We start from the raw sequence: 18,864 nt of genomic DNA, 5'->3' as shown, positions 1-18,864 counted from the left end.
GAGAGAACACCTTCACCACTATACCACCACAGCCACAGTGTTCTGGGAGGTCTGTCTATGAGGACGCAGTGGACAGAACAGAGAGCAGGGCATTTTGTTACAATTACAAAGAGAAATGATCATTACACACAATTATGTTGTTTTTTTTGTAGTCATGTGCTTCTTCTAGTATTAGTAACTTGAAACCGCTATATAAAAGACAGCAGGTGCTATTTTGTGTGATGGTTTGTAATTTAAGTCTGTCTTACCCTAAACAGCATGGACTTCAGGCAGCTGCGCTTCGCCCGTGCTTTGGAATTCGCCATCCGCGAGATCAACAACGAAACGGTTCTCCTGCCGGGCATCACATTAGGGTACCAGATACACGACTCGTGCTCTGACGTGCAGATGGCAATCAAATGTGCAGTTCAGTTTGCGAATGGCGTGGACCCCGTTTTCAATGAATCCTGTTCAAAATCTGTATCTGCCACTGTACCTGCTGTCGTGGGAGATTCTTCGTCTACTCCGTCAATTAGCATGGCCAGAATGCTTGGTCTTTTTGGAATACCACAGGTGAATCCAACAGACTGCAGCTTTCTTACCATAGCTGCGACATTAATACTTCTGGGAAAGTTACTTATAAATGGTGCCACGCCTCTATAGTTTAATGTAAGGCATAACCTTATGTGTAAGGTATCAAGATTCTTCGGTAGTAAGAATCAGGCTACTAAGTAACAAATAACAGTGCCTCCTCTCTATTCCTGCAGGTTAGTCATTCATCAAGCTGCGCGTGTCTGGGCGATAAGAGTCAGTTTCCTGCCTTTTTTAGGACCATACCGAGTGACCAACACCAAGCGGCCGCCTTGGCGAGAATGGTCAAACTCTTTGGCTGGACATGGATTGGGACAGTGCGCAGTGAGTCGGACTACGGGAATGATGGAATGGCTTCTTTTCTAAAGGCTGCGCATGAGGAGGGGATCTGTGTGGAGTACTCCGAGGCCTACTACAGAACACAACCGCACAGTAAACTAGAGAGTGTGGCAAACGTCATCCGCAGGTCCACGGCCCGGGTAATAGTAGCGTTTGCTAGCATAGGTGATATGAGGTTTCTTTTGGAGGAATTGGCAAAACCACCATCGCCTCGGCTTCAGTGGATTGGCACCTCGTCGTGGATCACACAGTCAGAGTTTCTGCGGTATAATATGTGCGCTGGTGCGATAGGTTTTGGGATCCCCAAATCAGTTATCCCAGGTTTTCGTGACTTTCTTCTAGACCTGTCTCCAGCACAAGCCTTGAAATCACCCATTCTAAAGGAATTTTGGGAGAGCTCGTTCAGCTGTAGCCTAAAAGGGAGAGCCGCAGGCGCTCGGGAATGTGATGGCAGTGAGGACATCCGCACGCTCCAGAACCCATACACAGACACGTCTCAGCTGCGCTTCTCTAACCTGGTGTACAAAGCTACATATGCCATAGCGCATGCTATACATGGTATTGTTTGTAATGACACGCAGTGCGACAAGACCTCTGAATTTGCACCGTGGCAGGTACATAACTGCTTCATTTAAAAACCTCAGTTTGCCTTAGAATCGCTGTTTTATGTATTAGATGCATATATGAAATGAAATATTGATGTATATTCATGAATAACAGAGCTGTATGTTTAGTGTTGTATGTAAAGATGGGTTGTATGTAAAGAGGAGCTTATCCAGTGTCACGACTTTTCATTAAGTTGTATCTATTACTCCAGATACTTGATCAGCTCAAGAGAGTGAACTTCACCACAAAGAATGGTTATCAGGTCAACTTTGATTCCAATGGAGATCCAGTGGCTGTCTATGAGCTCATAAACTGGCAGTTTATGAAAGATGGCACTTTAGACTTGGTGCCAGTGGGCTACTATGACTCATCCAAACCAAAAGGACAGGAGTTCAGAATAAGCAGTGCTATCAACTGGGTGGGAGGACAGACAGAGGTACAATATAACACACAATGTACTTAGTACAAAGCATTTTTGATTCATTTAATTTCTGATTCATGTTAGTGAAGGAAAAGCACAAAATACCATTCTATGGCACTCAAGCCTGGGTCTAAATACCCGCAAAGGATTTGCATTTGTGTCATTCTCTAATGTCTTTCTCAGGTGCCAGTGTCTTTGTGCAGTGAGAGCTGTCCTCCAGGAACCAGGAAAGCTGTGCAGAAGGGAAGGCCTGTCTGTTGCTATGACTGTATACCATGTGCAGAGGGCGAGATCAGTAACAAGACAGGTTGTGTATTACAGAGCATAATGTGGAATGAAGGTTTTTCTAGTTTTGTCTCCTGCCTTGATTCTCAGTTTACAGAATAAAGATCTGTCAATGCTCAGTGGACAGCAGAATATGTCCTTTGACACAGCTACATTCTGTATTGAATTAATTTATAGAAGCAGCAGTGTTATAATGACATTAGTAATACAGCAGGGTATTCCAAGTTCAAATTCATCAAGAGTAAATGTTATTGAAATATTTGCTTATATTTAAATGCATTTTTGTAAAACTGTTTGGAAAAAAAAAATATCACAGAACGAAGATTCATGGAAAATCAGTTTTACACACCCAATGAGTAAGTTGCCACAAAACTGACAGGATCCAAGACAAAAGAAAACCCAACATAGTCTGGGTGGCTCTAATAGTGAAACTATAGTCACTAAGATGAGGTTAACAGTAGCGATACAACCTTTTAAAATGACATGGTGGTTTTGAGAGGATCCTAGACAAAAAACACAACATGGCCTGAGTCGCTCCAACAATAAAATTATAGTCAGTGATACACTTTTTAGAGGCAGATTGGATGATTGCCTTGTGGGACTCTACTGTGTTCTGCAATGTGATGCCTTACCAGAGGATTGTTTCTGATATGTGGATCTGACAATGCTTTTCTTAGATTCTCTGGACTGTGTGCACTGCCCTCCTGAGTTCTGGCCTAATGCCAAACAAGACAGCTGCCTCCCCAAGCTTGTTGAGTTCCTCTCCTGGAATGACACTCTTGCCATCATCCTGATGGTGTTTTCCATCACTGGGGCCTTCATGGCTGTGTGTGTTACTGTTGTCTTCTACAAACACAGGGCATCTCCCATTGTACGAGCCAACAACTCAGAGCTGAGCTTCCTGCTGCTCTTCTCTTTGACTCTATGTTTCCTCTGTTCACTTACTTTCATTGGTCGGCCCTCTGAGTGGTCCTGTATGCTGCGTCACACAGCGTTTGGGATCACCTTCGTCCTCTGCATCTCCTGTGTTCTGGGGAAAACAATAGTGGTGTTAATGGCCTTCAGGGCTACACTTCCAGGGAGTAATGTCATGAAATGGTTTGGGCCTCCACAGCAGAGACTAAGTGTCCTTGCCTTCACTCTCATACAAGCTGTCATTTGTGTGATTTGGTTAAAAGTATCTCCTCCTTACCCTTTCAGAAATTTGAAGCACTACAAGGACAAGATCATTCTTGAATGTCATTTGGGTTCATCCATAGGTTTCTGGGCTGTACTGGGTTATATAGGACTCCTGGCTGTTTTGTGTTTTATTTTGGCTTTTCTAGCTCGCAAGTTACCTGATAACTTTAATGAAGCCAAATTCATCACATTCAGCATGCTCATATTCTGTGCGGTTTGGATCACCTTTATTCCAGCTTATGTCAGCTCTCCTGGAAAACTTACTGTAGCTGTGGAGATATTTGCTATTCTGGCTTCAAGCTTTGGTTTGATTATTTGTATTTTTGCTCCAAAATGTTTCATAATTGTTTTTAGACCATTGAAGAATACCAAGAAACACCTCATGGGCAAAGTACCCTCAAAGGCTCTCTGAGACCCTAACTCAGATAGCAAAAAACTTAAAGGTGCAGGATCATTATATAAACTGCAGCCAGTTATAATTAGACCTACATGTACACTGTAAGTCAATGTCAGCCATAAAGCTTTAGTCTCTGATTTATGTTTCTGTCAGCAAGCTTGATTAACTTAACATGCTTTCTATAACCAATCAAATGCATTAAATAAGTTTTAGATAATCTTTCAAAATCAGAAACCCATCAATCTCCTCAGTTCACCCTCATTAATATATTATTTTGTCTTTTTATAAAATGTATAAAATATGTTAATGTTTAAATATATAATAAAATATATTTTATTTATAAAATATATTTCCCCAGTTCCCTTACAGGAACACACAATATCAGGAATTCAGGATCTTTATAGACTGCAATATGAGTTCAGACTTGGCTTTCTGATGTACTGGGCTACAGTTACCTCAGTGAGTGTGTGTGTAAAGTATTCACTATTTTAGCTTCCAGTCTTAGCCTGCTTTTCTGCTGGTTAGCACCAAAATATTACATTATTTTACTGAAACCTGAAACAACAAGCAGCATATACCAGGTAAAAGGACACCAAAAATGATACATTTTTATGTGTTTGTCTAACAAACCTAGTAAACTAAGCATCTAATGATCTAATGTTTATGCCTAATCATAATAGTAATCATAGTTACTATCTTTTGATTGTCCTAGTGTATCCCAAGTTCACAATTCAAATTAAGTGAAGGTTAGTTGGAATAGATTAGAATGCTGTTGTTATATATTATTCCATTAAGGCCAATGGATTGTCCTTAGTAAGAGGGTAAAAAAAGCCACCCAGAGTTTTGGTGTCCACCATATAGGATACTGTAATTTCTGCAGTTTATTCTAGATGAGTAAAGAAAAGTAAAGAGGGAAAGATAATAATTAATTCAGTCTCTGAGGTAATTTCCTGCAGTTCAATCATCAATAAAGACAACAGGCTCAGTGTTGCTGCATACATGCCCATGTTATCATGCTTCATCAATTATGTGACATGTTTTGGTCAGGAGAAAAACTTTTTTCTCCATACTTGTCTCTCAGTATGATAAATATCTTCCATTGAATATCAGGTTGTTTGTTGCTTCTTAACTCACCAGTGAGTTTGGAACAATGAACAGATTTATTTGAACCTACACACTCTAGACTCAAGTACCACATCTACAATCAACTGAAATTGCTTTAGTAACTTTATTTTGTGTAAAGCAAGTGGCAGTAATACACAGATGGTCAGGAAACTTTGGAAACCCTCTTTTCCAATTATGTTTGGTTCCCTAAAATGAGAGGATAATGTATGTAAAGGAGTTATAATTCTAACATAGTTCACTGGTATATACAATATATACAATATTCTATAGTACAGTATGAAAATAAATACATATAGTGATAAAACTGTCCAGCTGGACTAAGTGACACTTTCCAGTGATGATACTAGAGACACACACAACCCCCCCAATCATTTTGCATAAAACTGAATACAAAACCACACCTCATATGCATAGTTCACACCCACATTTCCAGATCATCACTGCAAGGTGGCTGTTTAAACCAGTGTAAAGCAGCCATCCAGACCTTAAGAGTGCTGGGAGGCACCAAGCCCACCATGCAGATCACTTCAAGTCTGGTGTCATTTGTATCAGTGCTGTGGATGACTGTGTTCAGCCCTGCAGGATGTAAAGCAAAACCAGACAACTGCAGGTTGTGGACTGAGCCTCAGATGCCTGGCCTTTCTATGAATGGAGATTTTATGATCGGAGGGATTTTCACCATTCATTACTATACCAAATCAGGAGAGAACACCTTCACCACTATACCACCACAGCCACAGTGTTCTGGGAGGTCTGTCTATGAGGACGCAGTGGACAGAACAGAGAGCAGGGCATTTTGTTACAATTACAAAGAGAAATGATCATTACACACAATTATGTTGTTTTTTTTGTAGTCATGTGCTTCTTCTAGTATTAGTAACTTGAAACCGCTATATAAAAGACAGCAGGTGCTATTTTGTGTGATGGTTTGTAATTTAAGTCTGTCTTACCCTAAACAGCATGGACTTCAGGCAGCTGCGCTTCGCCCGTGCTTTGGAATTCGCCATCCGCGAGATCAACAACGAAACGGTTCTCCTGCCGGGCATCACATTAGGGTACCAGATACACGACTCGTGCTCTGACGTGCAGATGGCAATCAAATGTGCAGTTCAGTTTGCGAATGGCGTGGACCCCGTTTTCAATGAATCCTGTTCAAAATCTGTATCTGCCACTGTACCTGCTGTCGTGGGAGATTCTTCGTCTACTCCGTCAATTAGCATGGCCAGAATGCTTGGTCTTTTTGGAATACCACAGGTGAATCCAACAGACTGCAGCTTTCTTACCATAGCTGCGACATTAATACTTCTGGGAAAGTTACTTATAAATGGTGCCACGCCTCTATAGTTTAATGTAAGGCATAACCTTATGTGTAAGGTATCAAGATTCTTCGGTAGTAAGAATCAGGCTACTAAGTAACAAATAACAGTGCCTCCTCTCTATTCCTGCAGGTTAGTCATTCATCAAGCTGCGCGTGTCTGGGCGATAAGAGTCAGTTTCCTGCCTTTTTTAGGACCATACCGAGTGACCAACACCAAGCGGCCGCCTTGGCGAGAATGGTCAAACTCTTTGGCTGGACATGGATTGGGACAGTGCGCAGTGAGTCGGACTACGGGAATGATGGAATGGCTTCTTTTCTAAAGGCTGCGCATGAGGAGGGGATCTGTGTGGAGTACTCCGAGGCCTACTACAGAACACAACCGCACAGTAAACTAGAGAGTGTGGCAAACGTCATCCGCAGGTCCACGGCCCGGGTAATAGTAGCGTTTGCTAGCATAGGTGATATGAGGTTTCTTTTGGAGGAATTGGCAAAACCACCATCGCCTCGGCTTCAGTGGATTGGCACCTCGTCGTGGATCACACAGTCAGAGTTTCTGCGGTATAATATGTGCGCTGGTGCGATAGGTTTTGGGATCCCCAAATCAGTTATCCCAGGTTTTCGTGACTTTCTTCTAGACCTGTCTCCAGCACAAGCCTTGAAATCACCCATTCTAAAGGAATTTTGGGAGAGCTCGTTCAGCTGTAGCCTAAAAGGGAGAGCCGCAGGCGCTCGGGAATGTGATGGCAGTGAGGACATCCGCACGCTCCAGAACCCATACACAGACACGTCTCAGCTGCGCTTCTCTAACCTGGTGTACAAAGCTACATATGCCATAGCGCATGCTATACATGGTATTGTTTGTAATGACACGCAGTGCGACAAGACCTCTGAATTTGCACCGTGGCAGGTACATAACTGCTTCATTTAAAAACCTCAGTTTGCCTTAGAATCGCTGTTTTATGTATTAGATGCATATATGAAATGAAATATTGATGTATATTCATGAATAACAGAGCTGTATGTTTAGTGTTGTATGTAAAGATGGGTTGTATGTAAAGAGGAGCTTATCCAGTGTCACGACTTTTCATTAAGTTGTATCTATTACTCCAGATACTTGATCAGCTCAAGAGAGTGAACTTCACCACAAAGAATGGTTATCAGGTCAACTTTGATTCCAATGGAGATCCAGTGGCTGTCTATGAGCTCATAAACTGGCAGTTTATGAAAGATGGCACTTTAGACTTGGTGCCAGTGGGCTACTATGACTCATCCAAACCAAAAGGACAGGAGTTCAGAATAAGCAGTGCTATCAACTGGGTGGGAGGACAGACAGAGGTACAATATAACACACAATGTACTTAGTACAAAGCATTTTTGATTCATTTAATTTCTGATTCATGTTAGTGAAGGAAAAGCACAAAATACCATTCTATGGCACTCAAGCCTGGGTCTAAATACCCGCAAAGGATTTGCATTTGTGTCATTCTCTAATGTCTTTCTCAGGTGCCAGTGTCTTTGTGCAGTGAGAGCTGTCCTCCAGGAACCAGGAAAGCTGTGCAGAAGGGAAGGCCTGTCTGTTGCTATGACTGTATACCATGTGCAGAGGGCGAGATCAGTAACAAGACAGGTTGTGTATTACAGAGCATAATGTGGAATGAAGGTTTTTCTAGTTTTGTCTCCTGCCTTGATTCTCAGTTTACAGAATAAAGATCTGTCAATGCTCAGTGGACAGCAGAATATGTCCTTTGACACAGCTACATTCTGTATTGAATTAATTTATAGAAGCAGCAGTGTTATAATGACATTAGTAATACAGCAGGGTATTCCAAGTTCAAATTCATCAAGAGTAAATGTTATTGAAATATTTGCTTATATTTAAATGCATTTTTGTAAAACTGTTTGGAAAAAAAAAATATCACAGAACGAAGATTCATGGAAAATCAGTTTTACACACCCAATGAGTAAGTTGCCACAAAACTGACAGGATCCAAGACAAAAGAAAACCCAACATAGTCTGGGTGGCTCTAATAGTGAAACTATAGTCACTAAGATGAGGTTAACAGTAGCGATACAACCTTTTAAAATGACATGGTGGTTTTGAGAGGATCCTAGACAAAAAACACAACATGGCCTGAGTCGCTCCAACAATAAAATTATAGTCAGTGATACACTTTTTAGAGGCAGATTGGATGATTGCCTTGTGGGACTCTACTGTGTTCTGCAATGTGATGCCTTACCAGAGGATTGTTTCTGATATGTGGATCTGACAATGCTTTTCTTAGATTCTCTGGACTGTGTGCACTGCCCTCCTGAGTTCTGGCCTAATGCCAAACAAGACAGCTGCCTCCCCAAGCTTGTTGAGTTCCTCTCCTGGAATGACACTCTTGCCATCATCCTGATGGTGTTTTCCATCACTGGGGCCTTCATGGCTGTGTGTGTTACTGTTGTCTTCTACAAACACAGGGCATCTCCCATTGTACGAGCCAACAACTCAGAGCTGAGCTTCCTGCTGCTCTTCTCTTTGACTCTATGTTTCCTCTGTTCACTTACTTTAATTGGTCGGCCCTCTGAGTGGTCCTGTATGCTGCGTCACACAGCGTTTGGGATCACCTTCGTCCTCTGCATCTCCTGTGTTCTGGGGAAAACAATAGTGGTGTTAATGGCCTTCAGGGCTACACTTCCAGGGAGTAATGTCATGAAATGGTTTGGGCCTCCACAGCAGAGACTAAGTGTTCTTGCCTTCACTCTCATACAAGCTGTCATTTGTGTGATTTGGTTAAAAGTATATCCTCCTTTGCCTTTCAAAAATGTAAAGCACTACAAGGACAAGATCATTCTTGAATGTAATTTGGGATCAGGCATAGGTTTCTGGGTTGTACTAGGTTATATAGGACTCCTGGCTGTTTTGTGTTTTATTTTGGCTTTTCTGGCACGGATGTTGCCTGATAACTTTAATGAAGCCAAATTCATCACATTCAGCATGCTCATATTCTGTGCAGTTTGGATCACCTTTATTCCAGCTTATGTCAGCTCTCCTGGAAAATTCACTGTAGCTGTGGAGATATTTGCTATTCTGGCTTCAAGCTTTGGTTTGATTATTTGTATTTTTGCTCCAAAATGTTTTATAATTATTTTTAAACCAACAAAGAATACCAAGAAACACCTAATGGGTAAAGTACAATCTAAAGCTCTCCAAGACCCTCACTTAAAAGGTAAAAGGTAAAAGTAAACTGTGGCCACTTATGACAAGACCAACATGGCCAGAAAAAGAAATTCAGCTTCAACTCAAAAACCTTTACTAAACTGCCTTCAAAAGCTCTCTGGCACCCTAACACCGATAGCAAATATAACTTAAAGGTCAAGTATCATTATATTTACATGTACATAGTACTTCCTTACCCATAAACCTTTAGTCATCTGATTTATGTTTATGTTAGCAGGCTTCATGAACTTAACATGCTTTCCATTAATGATCAAGTGCATTCAAGAAGTTTTAGATAATCTTTCTAAATATCAACCCATTAATCTCAGTGGTGTATTCAGATTTTCATTTATTTTCATGACTTTTTTCCCCTAATGAAACCTTGACCTGGTCAGGGTGGGCTTTCTCTCACCCCCGGGCCATGGACAGGAATTAGGACCCTTCTGGTACCTTGATGCTGAATTACAAAGCCACAAAATGGCCTAGCAGACCACGCTGGCCTGGCTTTCTGACCCTTCCCCCTTTACTTAGGTGTCAAAAAGCACAGTTTGCAAGGTGAGAAGCTCTTAACAGCCTTTTCATTCTTCAAGGAACTGTGGAACCATAAATCCCATCAACTCCAACCTTTACCAGGACAACCAACTTTTCTAACCCTACAGAGATATGTTCACAGATATATATGCTTCTCTTTCCCACAGATTCAACAAGTAACCACTTGCCTACTATAATGTTAAATGGTATTCAGCCAGTAATGTATGGCTATTTTAATATATTCTCCAAATTAAGATGTTTGCACCTATTACCTGATGAGTCTTTTGGTTCATTATTCTACGCCTTACATGTTCCTTATTAATGTGCATTATTTGTCCTGATCACTTCATTTGTATGTTACTTACCTCATGTATATTGTAAACAAATTGTTAACCACTCCTAATTGTGTTTACTATAAAAACTTATATGAACCACTTAGACAAAATATATTAAAGTCGGTAATTTGTAACTTCTAGAAAATAGGAAGGGAATTAAGTCGATAATCAAATTTCTCCACCCATCCTGTTTGTTTTCCAAACTTCATTCTAAGACCAGAAGGTAGAAATTAGTAAATGTATGATATTCTTTGTTTAATTGATTTGTGGTGGCTCTTACTGGAATGTCCTAGAGGAATTATTTTCCCCCAGTGTGAAAACAAACGTTATTGAATATGCATGAACAAGGCATGTTCTGTCACCTAACATATACCTGGAAGGTTTGACCGTCTTCTCAGCACAAGGTGTGAATCAGAGAAAGACCCACAGAAGGGGGTCTCCCCCCCAGAACTTCTGTGAGGGGAGATCAAGGCCTAAAACTTTTCTTTTCAAACTAAGTCAATAGCCTCTCACTTTCTTTGTTTGTTGGTTTGCTAATTGCTTATCATTCATTTGTGTTCGTCAGAATTCACGCATCACAGCTTATATCAAGCAAACTCACCTGGAGTTCCATTGTGCGGCTGGTAAAAAATACCTGCTTCGGAAAGGCCTGTCTGCGAAGGCTAATGACTCCCTAAACGAGCCAATTCCCAAGATCAAATCCCGTGGACAGAGAAGCCTGGTTATTTTCTCATTGATCTCCATCACATGTGCACTGTCAAACCAGCAACTTTGAAGAGAATGGAAACACTCTCTCAGTGCCATTCAGAGGATTTGATGGAAAATGGACACTCTCAGTGCCATCCTGATGGCTTCAATGATAAATCGATACTTTCCGTCAGTGCCACCCTGATTAGTAATTAGTATATATACATATATATAATCTCAGAATTAAATGAGTAACTCTTTCCTCCCCTGAGTCTTCCTGTTATACCTTTAGTCGTGTTCCTTCGCCATGATCTTCCTTGCTTAATCAGTTTTCTTTGTTGCTTTTTGTTTGTTGGATAAAAAGATGTTTCCAGTGATACAGCTTGTTTTACTGTAGCCCAAGTTCACAATGCAAAGCAAGTGATGGTATGATAGAAACGAAGAGAATGCATTTGTTATACCTTAACCCATTAAGGACAATGGATTGTCCTTAGGAAGAGGGTAAAAAACCACCCACAGTCTTGGTGTCTACCATCTAGACCACTGTAAATTTCTGCAGCATGCCAGTTTATTCTAGATGAGTATAGAAGAAAGAAAGAGGAAAACAGAAGAAGAAATCATTCAGTCTCTGATGTAACTGTCTGCAGGTCAAATATCAAAGACAACAAGCTCAGAGTTGCTGCATACATGCCCATGTTATCATGCTTCATCAATTGTGTGACATCTTTTGGTCAGGAGAAAAACTTTTTTTCTCCATACTTGTCTCTCAGTCTGAACAGGTCTTTCACTGAATATCAGGTTGCTTGCTGCTCATGAACTCACCAGTGAGCTCGGAACAATTAACATATTGATTTGAACCTACAAATTCCAGACTCAAGTACCACATCTACAATCACCTCACATTGCTTTACTAACTTTCTTGGCGTATATTAAGCTACAGTAATACACAGCTGGATAGCAAACACTGGAAACCCTCTTTTACAACTTAGGTTTAGTTCAGTAAAATGAGGGAATAATATTTGCAAAGAGTTATAATTCTAACATAGTGCACTGGCAGTCTGCACTATAACTTCACAATAATTGTTTCATTACAAATATGTTTAATAGTACATTACCAAAATAAAATTAATCAATAAAAATGGTAAAACTGTCCAGTTGGACTAAGAGACTGTGCCATAATGAAACCCACTTATACAAAAGAGACACAAAAAACTGGTCATCACTATGCATAAAACTGAATACAAAATCACACCTCATATGCATAGTTCACACCCATATCTATTGATAGGTCATCACTGCAAAGTGGCTATTTAAACCAGTGTAAAGCAGCCATCCAAACCTTCAGAGTACAGGGAGGCACCAAGCCCACCATGCAGATCACTTCAAGTCTGGTGTCATTTGTATCAGTGCTGTGGATGACTGTGTTCAGCCCTGCAGGATGTAAAGCAAACCAAGTCAGCTGCAGGCTGTGGGCTGAGCCTCAGTTGCCTGTTTTTTCAATGAATGGAGATTTTGTGATTGGAGGGATTTTCTCCATTCATTACTACACAAAAACAGAACAGAACAGCTATACAAGGCTGCCAACACAGCCACAGTGCTCTGGAAGGTTTGTCTGTGGAAAATACATAGTGCAGGGCAATATGATAGAATTAAAGATAAATGATAACTTCACATGTTAACTTACCATTTTTTTTCTAGTCATGTTCTACATATTGCAAAGCATCATAAACTGTGATTTTGCCTAAAGGTTTCTAGTTTTTGCCTGTCTCGTGTTTCTAAACAGCATGGACTTCAGGGAGCTGCGCTTCTCCCGTGCCTTGGAATTTACCATCCGTGAGATCAACAATAGAACCGATCTCCTGCCGGGCATCGCGTTAGGCTACCAGATATACGACTCATGCTCTACGGTGCCAATGTCAATTAAAGTTGCATTTCAGTTTGCAAATGGCTTGGAACCCGTTTTCAACAAGACTAGTTCTTGTACAAAATCTGCATCTGCCGCTGTACCTGCTGTCGTAGGAGATTCTTCTTCAACCCCGTCAATTGGCATGACTAGAACGCTCGGTCTTTTCGGAATTCCACAGGTGAATACTGTAGGCTACATCACTTTGGGTCTCTAATGTAAGTCCTGTAGGGAAATGCTGTGTTTAACTTAATTACTTTTAAAAACATAGTTATGCTCCTCGAGTAATAATACTTTCTTTTTCCTCCTCTAACTGAATTACAGGTGAGTCATTCAGCAACCTGCGCGTGTCTGAGCGATAAGAGTCAGTTTCCTGCCTTCTTTCGGACGGTACCTAGCGACCAGCACCAAGCGGCCGCATTGGCGAGAATGGTTAAGTATTTTGGCTGGACATGGATTGGAGCAGTGCGCAGTGACACGGACTACGGAAACTACGGAATGGCAGCGTTCCTAAAGGCTGCGCAGGAGGAAGGGATCTGTGTGGAGTACTCCGAGGCCTACTACAGGACACAATCGCGCAGTAAACTGGAGAGAGTGGCAAACGTCATCCGCAGATCCACGGCCCGAGTAATAATAGCGTTTGTTAATATAGGTGACATGAGGTTTATTCTGGAGGAATTAGCACGAAAACCACCCCCTCCGCTTCAGTGGATAGGCAGTGAGGCTTGGATCACACATCCAGACTTTCTGCATTTTAACATTTGTGCCGGCGCTTTAGGTTTTAGCGTCCCCCGATCAGTTATTTCAGGTCTTCGTGAGTTTCTTCTAGACCTTTCTCCAGAACAAGCTTCCAAATCATCCGTGTTAACGGAATTTTGGGAGAGCTCGTTCAGCTGTAGCCTAAAAGGGTGGACAGGCTCCTCAGAGTTCCTGCGGGAATGTGACGGTAGTGAAGATATCCGCGTGCTACAGAACCCATACACAGACACATCTCATCTGAGCAACACCAATTTGGTGTACCAAGCTACGTATGCCATAGCGCATGCTGTTCACGGAGTTATCTGTGATGACACACAATGCGACAAAACTAAAGAAATCGCACCATGGCAGGTATTTAAATAATTTTAAACAGCTTAATCTAAAAATCACACTATGATAATTTAAATGTATTGGAGATATACATGCTATCCATGATGTTATTTGTTCTGACACACAATGCGACAAGACCAATACATTCGCAGCTTGGCAGGTATAACACTGCTTAATTTAAAACGAACTAAATTTAAAATTAAATCTTGCTTATTGAAATATATTGACATAATTAATTAATAAAAACATGGTAATGCTTTTTCATGCTTTAATGACAATGCATTGTTTTAATTATTCATCACAGCATTAATTGTGGGCTAAGGGTAACTTAATTGAAGAATACACAGTACACCCCCAGACCTTCTTTAAAGTTATATAAACTATTGCAGATATGCAACCAGCTCAAGAGAGTGAACTTCACCACAAAGAATGGTTATCAGGTCCACTTTGATTCCAATGGAGATCCTGTAGCTGCCTATGAACTTATAAACTGGCAGTTTAAGAAAGATGGCACTTTAGATTTTGTGCCAGTTGGCTACTATGACTCATCCATACCGAGAGGACAGGAGTTCAGAATGAGCAGTGCTATCAGCTGGATGGGAGGACAGACAGAGGTACAGTATAACACACCATATTCTTATGCAATATAAACCAGGGGTTCTCAAACCCCAGGTCACCAACATCAATTGACTGTTTAGTATTTTACTTTTTCCCACTCACCTGATTTATGTTATGAAGGCTCATGACTTATCTGTTGAATTTAATCAGAGATAGAATCAGAAAATAGGAAAATATTAGAATAGGAAAAACACTAACCCATACAGTGGCCATTGCCTTCCAGGACAGATACGTCACACATATTAGATTTGCCTTTGACTGTTTTTTAATTTCTGTTGTCTGTTCCAGGTTCCAGTGTCTGTGTGCAGTGAGAGCTGTCCTCCAGGCACCAGGAAGGCTGTGCAGAAGGGAAGGCCTGTCTGCTGCTTTGACTGTATACCATGTGCAGAGGGAGAAATCAGTAACAAGACAGGTTTTGTATCACAGAGCATAATGCAGAATGAAGATATTCCACCCTTATAATTTGTTTCGTTTTCAAACTATCAGATAAAGATATTTGCCAATGCTCATTGCATGACAGTTCACACATCTTGACATGACAACATTCTGCAATTATTTTATATATAGAAATGGCATACTAGCTCCTGTAATACAGCATACGAATTTAGCATCTAAGCCTAAGTCACCAAACAAAGATTTTTAAATTTGAAAAAAAAAATGTAAATAAAATTTTTTGCTAGACCTAAAAAGCTGGACAGTTCAGCTCAACTCAGTGTTATTTCTGTAATGCTTAAAAATACAGAAAGCACTTTTGCACAAATGCAGGTCCAGATGCCTAATGATCAAGTGGACAGAAACATTGACAATAAAACTGTTCGAGAGGCTTCTTTAAAATGTTAGAGATGCCTTGAGAGTAGCCACGACAAAAGTAAACCCAACAAAATCTGGGTGGCTCCAATAGTAAAATTATAGTCAGATACATTTTTTGGAGGCAGTCATAATCTGGTTGAATGATTCCCTTGTGCAATTCTACTGTGAAGTGTCACCTTGTTAGAAAATTCTGTGTTATAAATGTATGTTGCTTTTTTAATCTCTCAGATTCTCTGGATTGTGTGCACTGCCCTCCTGAGTTCTGGCCCAGTGAAAAACAAGACAGCTGCCTCCCCAAACCTGTTGAGTTCCTGTCCTGGGACGAAACTTTAGGGATTATCCTGACAGTGTTGTCTGTTGTTGGAGCCTTTGTGTCTGTGTGCATAGCTGTTGTCTTCTACAGACACAGGACGTCTCCCATCGTCCGAGCCAACAACTCAGAGCTGAGCTTCCTGCTGCTCATCTCTCTGACTTTGTGTTTCCTCTGTTCACTTACTTTCATTGGTCGGCCCTCTGAGTGGTCTTGTATGTTGCGCCACACAGTGTTTGGGATCACCTTCGTCCTCTGCATTTCCTGTGTGCTGGGTAAAACAATAGTTGTGTTAATGGCTTTCAGGGCTACATTTCCAGGCAGTAATGTCATGAAATGGTTTGGGCCTCCACAGCAGAGACTCAGTGTTCTTGCCTTCACACTCATACAAGTTGTCATTTGTGTAATTTGGTTAAAAATATCTCCACCATTCCCCTTCAAAAATCTAAAACACTACAAGGATAAAATCATTCTAGAATGTCATGTTGGATCAAACATTGGTTTTTGGGCTGTACTGGGATATATAGGCTTCCTGGCTCTTTTGTGCTTTACTTTGGCTTTTCTAGCACGGAAGTTGCCTGATAACTTTAATGAAGCCAAATTCATCACATTCAGCATGCTCATATTCTGTGCAGTTTGGATCACCTTTATTCCAGCTTATGTCAGCTCTCCTGGAAAATTCACTGTAGCTGTGGAAATATTTGCAATTCTGGCATCAAGTTTTGGTTTGATTATTTGTATTTTTGCTTCCAAGTGTTTCATAATTGTGTTTAGGCCAGAGCAGAATACCAAGAAACACCTTATGGGTAAAGTACCCTCAAAAGCTCTCTAAGACCCTTACTCAGATAGAAAATGTTAATTAAATGTAAAAGTAAACTGTAACCTCTTATGATAATACCAACATGGCCATAGTAAATCAACCTCACCCTCAAACCTTTAATAAAATCTTTGTTTATTTGTGTAAAAGTGCAGTATCAACAAGTCTGATGAATTTTCACATTATTGTCAATAAAGCGCATTTCAGAATTTCTAGATAATCTTTCTAAATATCAAATAATTTGTGGTTTAATTGTTTCAAGTGTCTATTTGCATATTATTCAGATATTTGATTGATTGTTACAACTTTATTTTATATGCAAGTTATGTTGTATCTGAGCATTTAATGTTTGAATACTTGTAAAGTGCCTGTGTATTTTCCAGTTCAATTAGGTGTTTTCTGTAATATTTCTGTACCCAATTTTATCTATTGTTTAGTTATTTTATTCCTTATGAATTACATTATATGCAATGTTGAAAGTTGGGGCTTTGGGGGTTACTGAATTTGCCATGCTCACTGAATAAATGTTGCTTCTAATTTGCCTATATGAACATTGTTACAAAATCCCTCCGAATTACATACATGTTTGCAGTTTCAGTTAACATAATTATATGTCCCATTTTTGAAGGTCAGAAATCTTCCACGGAGAAAGTAACACATATTTGAGGTGACTGGTCAACTTACAGGTCAACATCATTACATTTAGTTTTCCAAATGTTTTCAAGATAGGGGATGAATTGGAAGATCTTGGAAAAATGATTGACCATGGTGAGTATAGTGGTTTTCTCTCAGACAGCAGCATACTGGTAAGAACGTCTATGGCTATATAGCACCATGGTCATTTTGGATTGGGCAGCAGTAACAACTTCCCTGTAGGTGATGTACCCTGTAGGCATTCAGTACTGTTTGGCTAGGAACTGATTGGTTTTGGTGAAGCCAGGATAACTAGTACAAAGGGCTTTGTGTTCCCAGTTAATTAACTCAACATCTTTTTCGCCCTGAGAAATCACAAGGTGGGGAGGCTTGGTTCTTGTAGCCATTTTCAGCCATTTACAGACAACTGTTCATCAGAAATATCGCAGGGAATACATTGTGTTTCTTTGGTAAATTTCCACAACAATCATGCCTGTCCTTTTAAATAGCCTTTTAAAACATGCCTCTGGTATAAGATAACTTCAAATTTTGTCACAGAAAATTCCATCAAAGCAACTGCGTGACATGTTTAAATAGTATATAGAATGTTAGAAAAGTTATTTATTTGCTTGCTCAAATCTTTGTACAAAAACACATTCCTTTCCTTCATAACCTAACACAAAATATGCAAACCTTTAGTTGCCACAAAATGCAGTGTTCCTGAATAAACCTCCAACAACCCTCCTCTTTTAGATTCGGTCATTGCTGTTGGGCCATAATGAGGCATTTTCTTTGAATGACGCAGGTTCATACCTACTAAATATGAAAGTGAAAGGGGGAAGGGGAGGGGGGCTATCAAATTACTTCACAAATGTTTCCAGAAACAACTGGCATGATTGGCAGCTGTGTCAACAAATAGAGGACACTTAGATGAAAACGTAGACACCTCATTAACATATTTAGGCAGCCATTTTGGCAGTTAGAGCCATGTACACAGCAAAACATCGCTTGTGCATTCTAATCAGATAAAGTCACATGCATGTGACAGTTTGGCAAAACTGATGCTAACTGATTTTGTATATCATGGAGAGGAAGAGGCTTATTTTAGTTGAAGTTTATTTGGAGTTGTTTAGGTGCAGTTATGAGCTGGAAGCTGAGGGTGGCTTCTATCATGGACTAGCTACGATGTTTTCATCGCAAATCACTGGAAGTTTCCATTCACTGCTGGAAAAATTCATAATCCTGCTATAAATTGTAAGTGTAAATGAGAAAGCATAATATTTTATTATAATATTACAGTATTTACAGTATTACAGAATCTTCCTAAGCATAACCTTTTAGCCTAATAGCTATGAAGTTGTGGGCAAGGGAGAAAAACCAGAAATGGACCTGGATCTGAATAAAACAAATAACACAACTCTCAACAGGCGCGCGCGCACACACACACACACATACACACACACACACAACCGTTTAATATAAACGGACACAGGACGTAACAGGCAAATCTACCCAGGTAGGCAATGGCAAATCTACCCAGGTAATGAAGGATGTCATTAATGAAAACCTGGAAGATGGAGGGGGTTTCTGTGTGTGGTGCACTAGTGCGTTATATGATGGGTGTTGTGTGATACTAGGCTGTTTCTTTGCCAACTGGTCTATCATCTAGAGCCCACACATTGATCTGAG

At 40.4% G+C, this 18,864-nt stretch overlaps 3 protein-coding genes across 3 annotated transcripts; all 3 read left to right on the top strand.

The window, feature by feature from the left end:
- The first annotated feature begins 258 nt into the window (after positions 1 to 258).
- Positions 259 to 4,076, top strand: LOC118241211 (extracellular calcium-sensing receptor-like). Its single transcript, XM_035525412.2, has 5 exons — positions 259 to 552; positions 747 to 1,523; positions 1,727 to 1,951; positions 2,120 to 2,243; positions 2,899 to 4,076. Exons 1-5 carry the CDS (start codon positions 259 to 261, stop codon positions 3,810 to 3,812), a joined length of 2,334 nt encoding a protein of 777 aa, XP_035381305.2. The 3' UTR covers positions 3,813 to 4,076.
- Positions 4,077 to 5,882: 1,806 nt separating this feature from the next.
- Positions 5,883 to 9,463, top strand: LOC113589732 (extracellular calcium-sensing receptor-like). The gene is made up of 5 exons (XM_027029522.3): positions 5,883 to 6,176; positions 6,371 to 7,147; positions 7,351 to 7,575; positions 7,744 to 7,867; positions 8,523 to 9,463. The coding sequence occupies exons 1-5, from the start codon at positions 5,883 to 5,885 to the stop codon at positions 9,461 to 9,463; spliced, it is 2,361 nt and encodes a 786-aa protein (XP_026885323.3).
- Positions 9,464 to 12,484: 3,021 nt separating this feature from the next.
- On the top strand, positions 12,485 to 17,029 carry LOC113589742 (extracellular calcium-sensing receptor-like). The gene is made up of 6 exons (XM_027029532.3): positions 12,485 to 12,601; positions 12,779 to 13,079; positions 13,223 to 14,008; positions 14,377 to 14,601; positions 14,894 to 15,017; positions 15,644 to 17,029. The coding sequence occupies exons 1-6, from the start codon at positions 12,495 to 12,497 to the stop codon at positions 16,555 to 16,557; spliced, it is 2,457 nt and encodes an 818-aa protein (XP_026885333.3). The 5' UTR covers positions 12,485 to 12,494; the 3' UTR covers positions 16,558 to 17,029.
- The last annotated feature ends 1,835 nt before the right edge of the window (positions 17,030 to 18,864 follow it).

This window comes from Electrophorus electricus, chromosome 6 (genome assembly GCF_041902795.1).
Source record: "Electrophorus electricus isolate QZ-2024a chromosome 6, ASM4190279v1, whole genome shotgun sequence".
NCBI classification, from domain to species: Eukaryota; Metazoa; Chordata; class Actinopteri; order Gymnotiformes; family Gymnotidae; genus Electrophorus; species Electrophorus electricus.
This window is presented reverse-complemented; position numbering and strand designations above follow the sequence as displayed.

What these genes read in the sequence shown, in the direction of transcription:
- LOC113589742 (XM_027029532.3), top strand. Translation starts at nt 12,495, where the DNA reads ATGAATGGAGATTTTGTGATTGGAGGGATTTTCTCCATTCATTACTAC. An exon ending in GTCTTTTCGGAATTCCACAG is followed by an intron (nt 13,080 to 13,222) that starts GTGAATACTGTA and finishes ACTGAATTACAG; the next exon opens with GTGAGTCATTCAGCAACCTG. An exon ending in AGAAATCAGTAACAAGACAG is followed by an intron (nt 15,018 to 15,643) that starts GTTTTGTATCAC and finishes TTAATCTCTCAG; the next exon opens with ATTCTCTGGATTGTGTGCAC.
- LOC113589732 (XM_027029522.3), top strand. Translation starts at nt 5,883, where the DNA reads ATGGACTTCAGGCAGCTGCGCTTCGCCCGTGCTTTGGAATTCGCCATC. An exon ending in CTGAATTTGCACCGTGGCAG is followed by an intron (nt 7,148 to 7,350) that starts GTACATAACTGC and finishes CTATTACTCCAG; the next exon opens with ATACTTGATCAGCTCAAGAG. An exon ending in GGGTGGGAGGACAGACAGAG is followed by an intron (nt 7,576 to 7,743) that starts GTACAATATAAC and finishes TGTCTTTCTCAG; the next exon opens with GTGCCAGTGTCTTTGTGCAG.
- LOC118241211 (XM_035525412.2), top strand. Translation starts at nt 259, where the DNA reads ATGGACTTCAGGCAGCTGCGCTTCGCCCGTGCTTTGGAATTCGCCATC. An exon ending in GGGTGGGAGGACAGACAGAG is followed by an intron (nt 1,952 to 2,119) that starts GTACAATATAAC and finishes TGTCTTTCTCAG; the next exon opens with GTGCCAGTGTCTTTGTGCAG. An exon ending in CGAGATCAGTAACAAGACAG is followed by an intron (nt 2,244 to 2,898) that starts GTTGTGTATTAC and finishes TGCTTTTCTTAG; the next exon opens with ATTCTCTGGACTGTGTGCAC.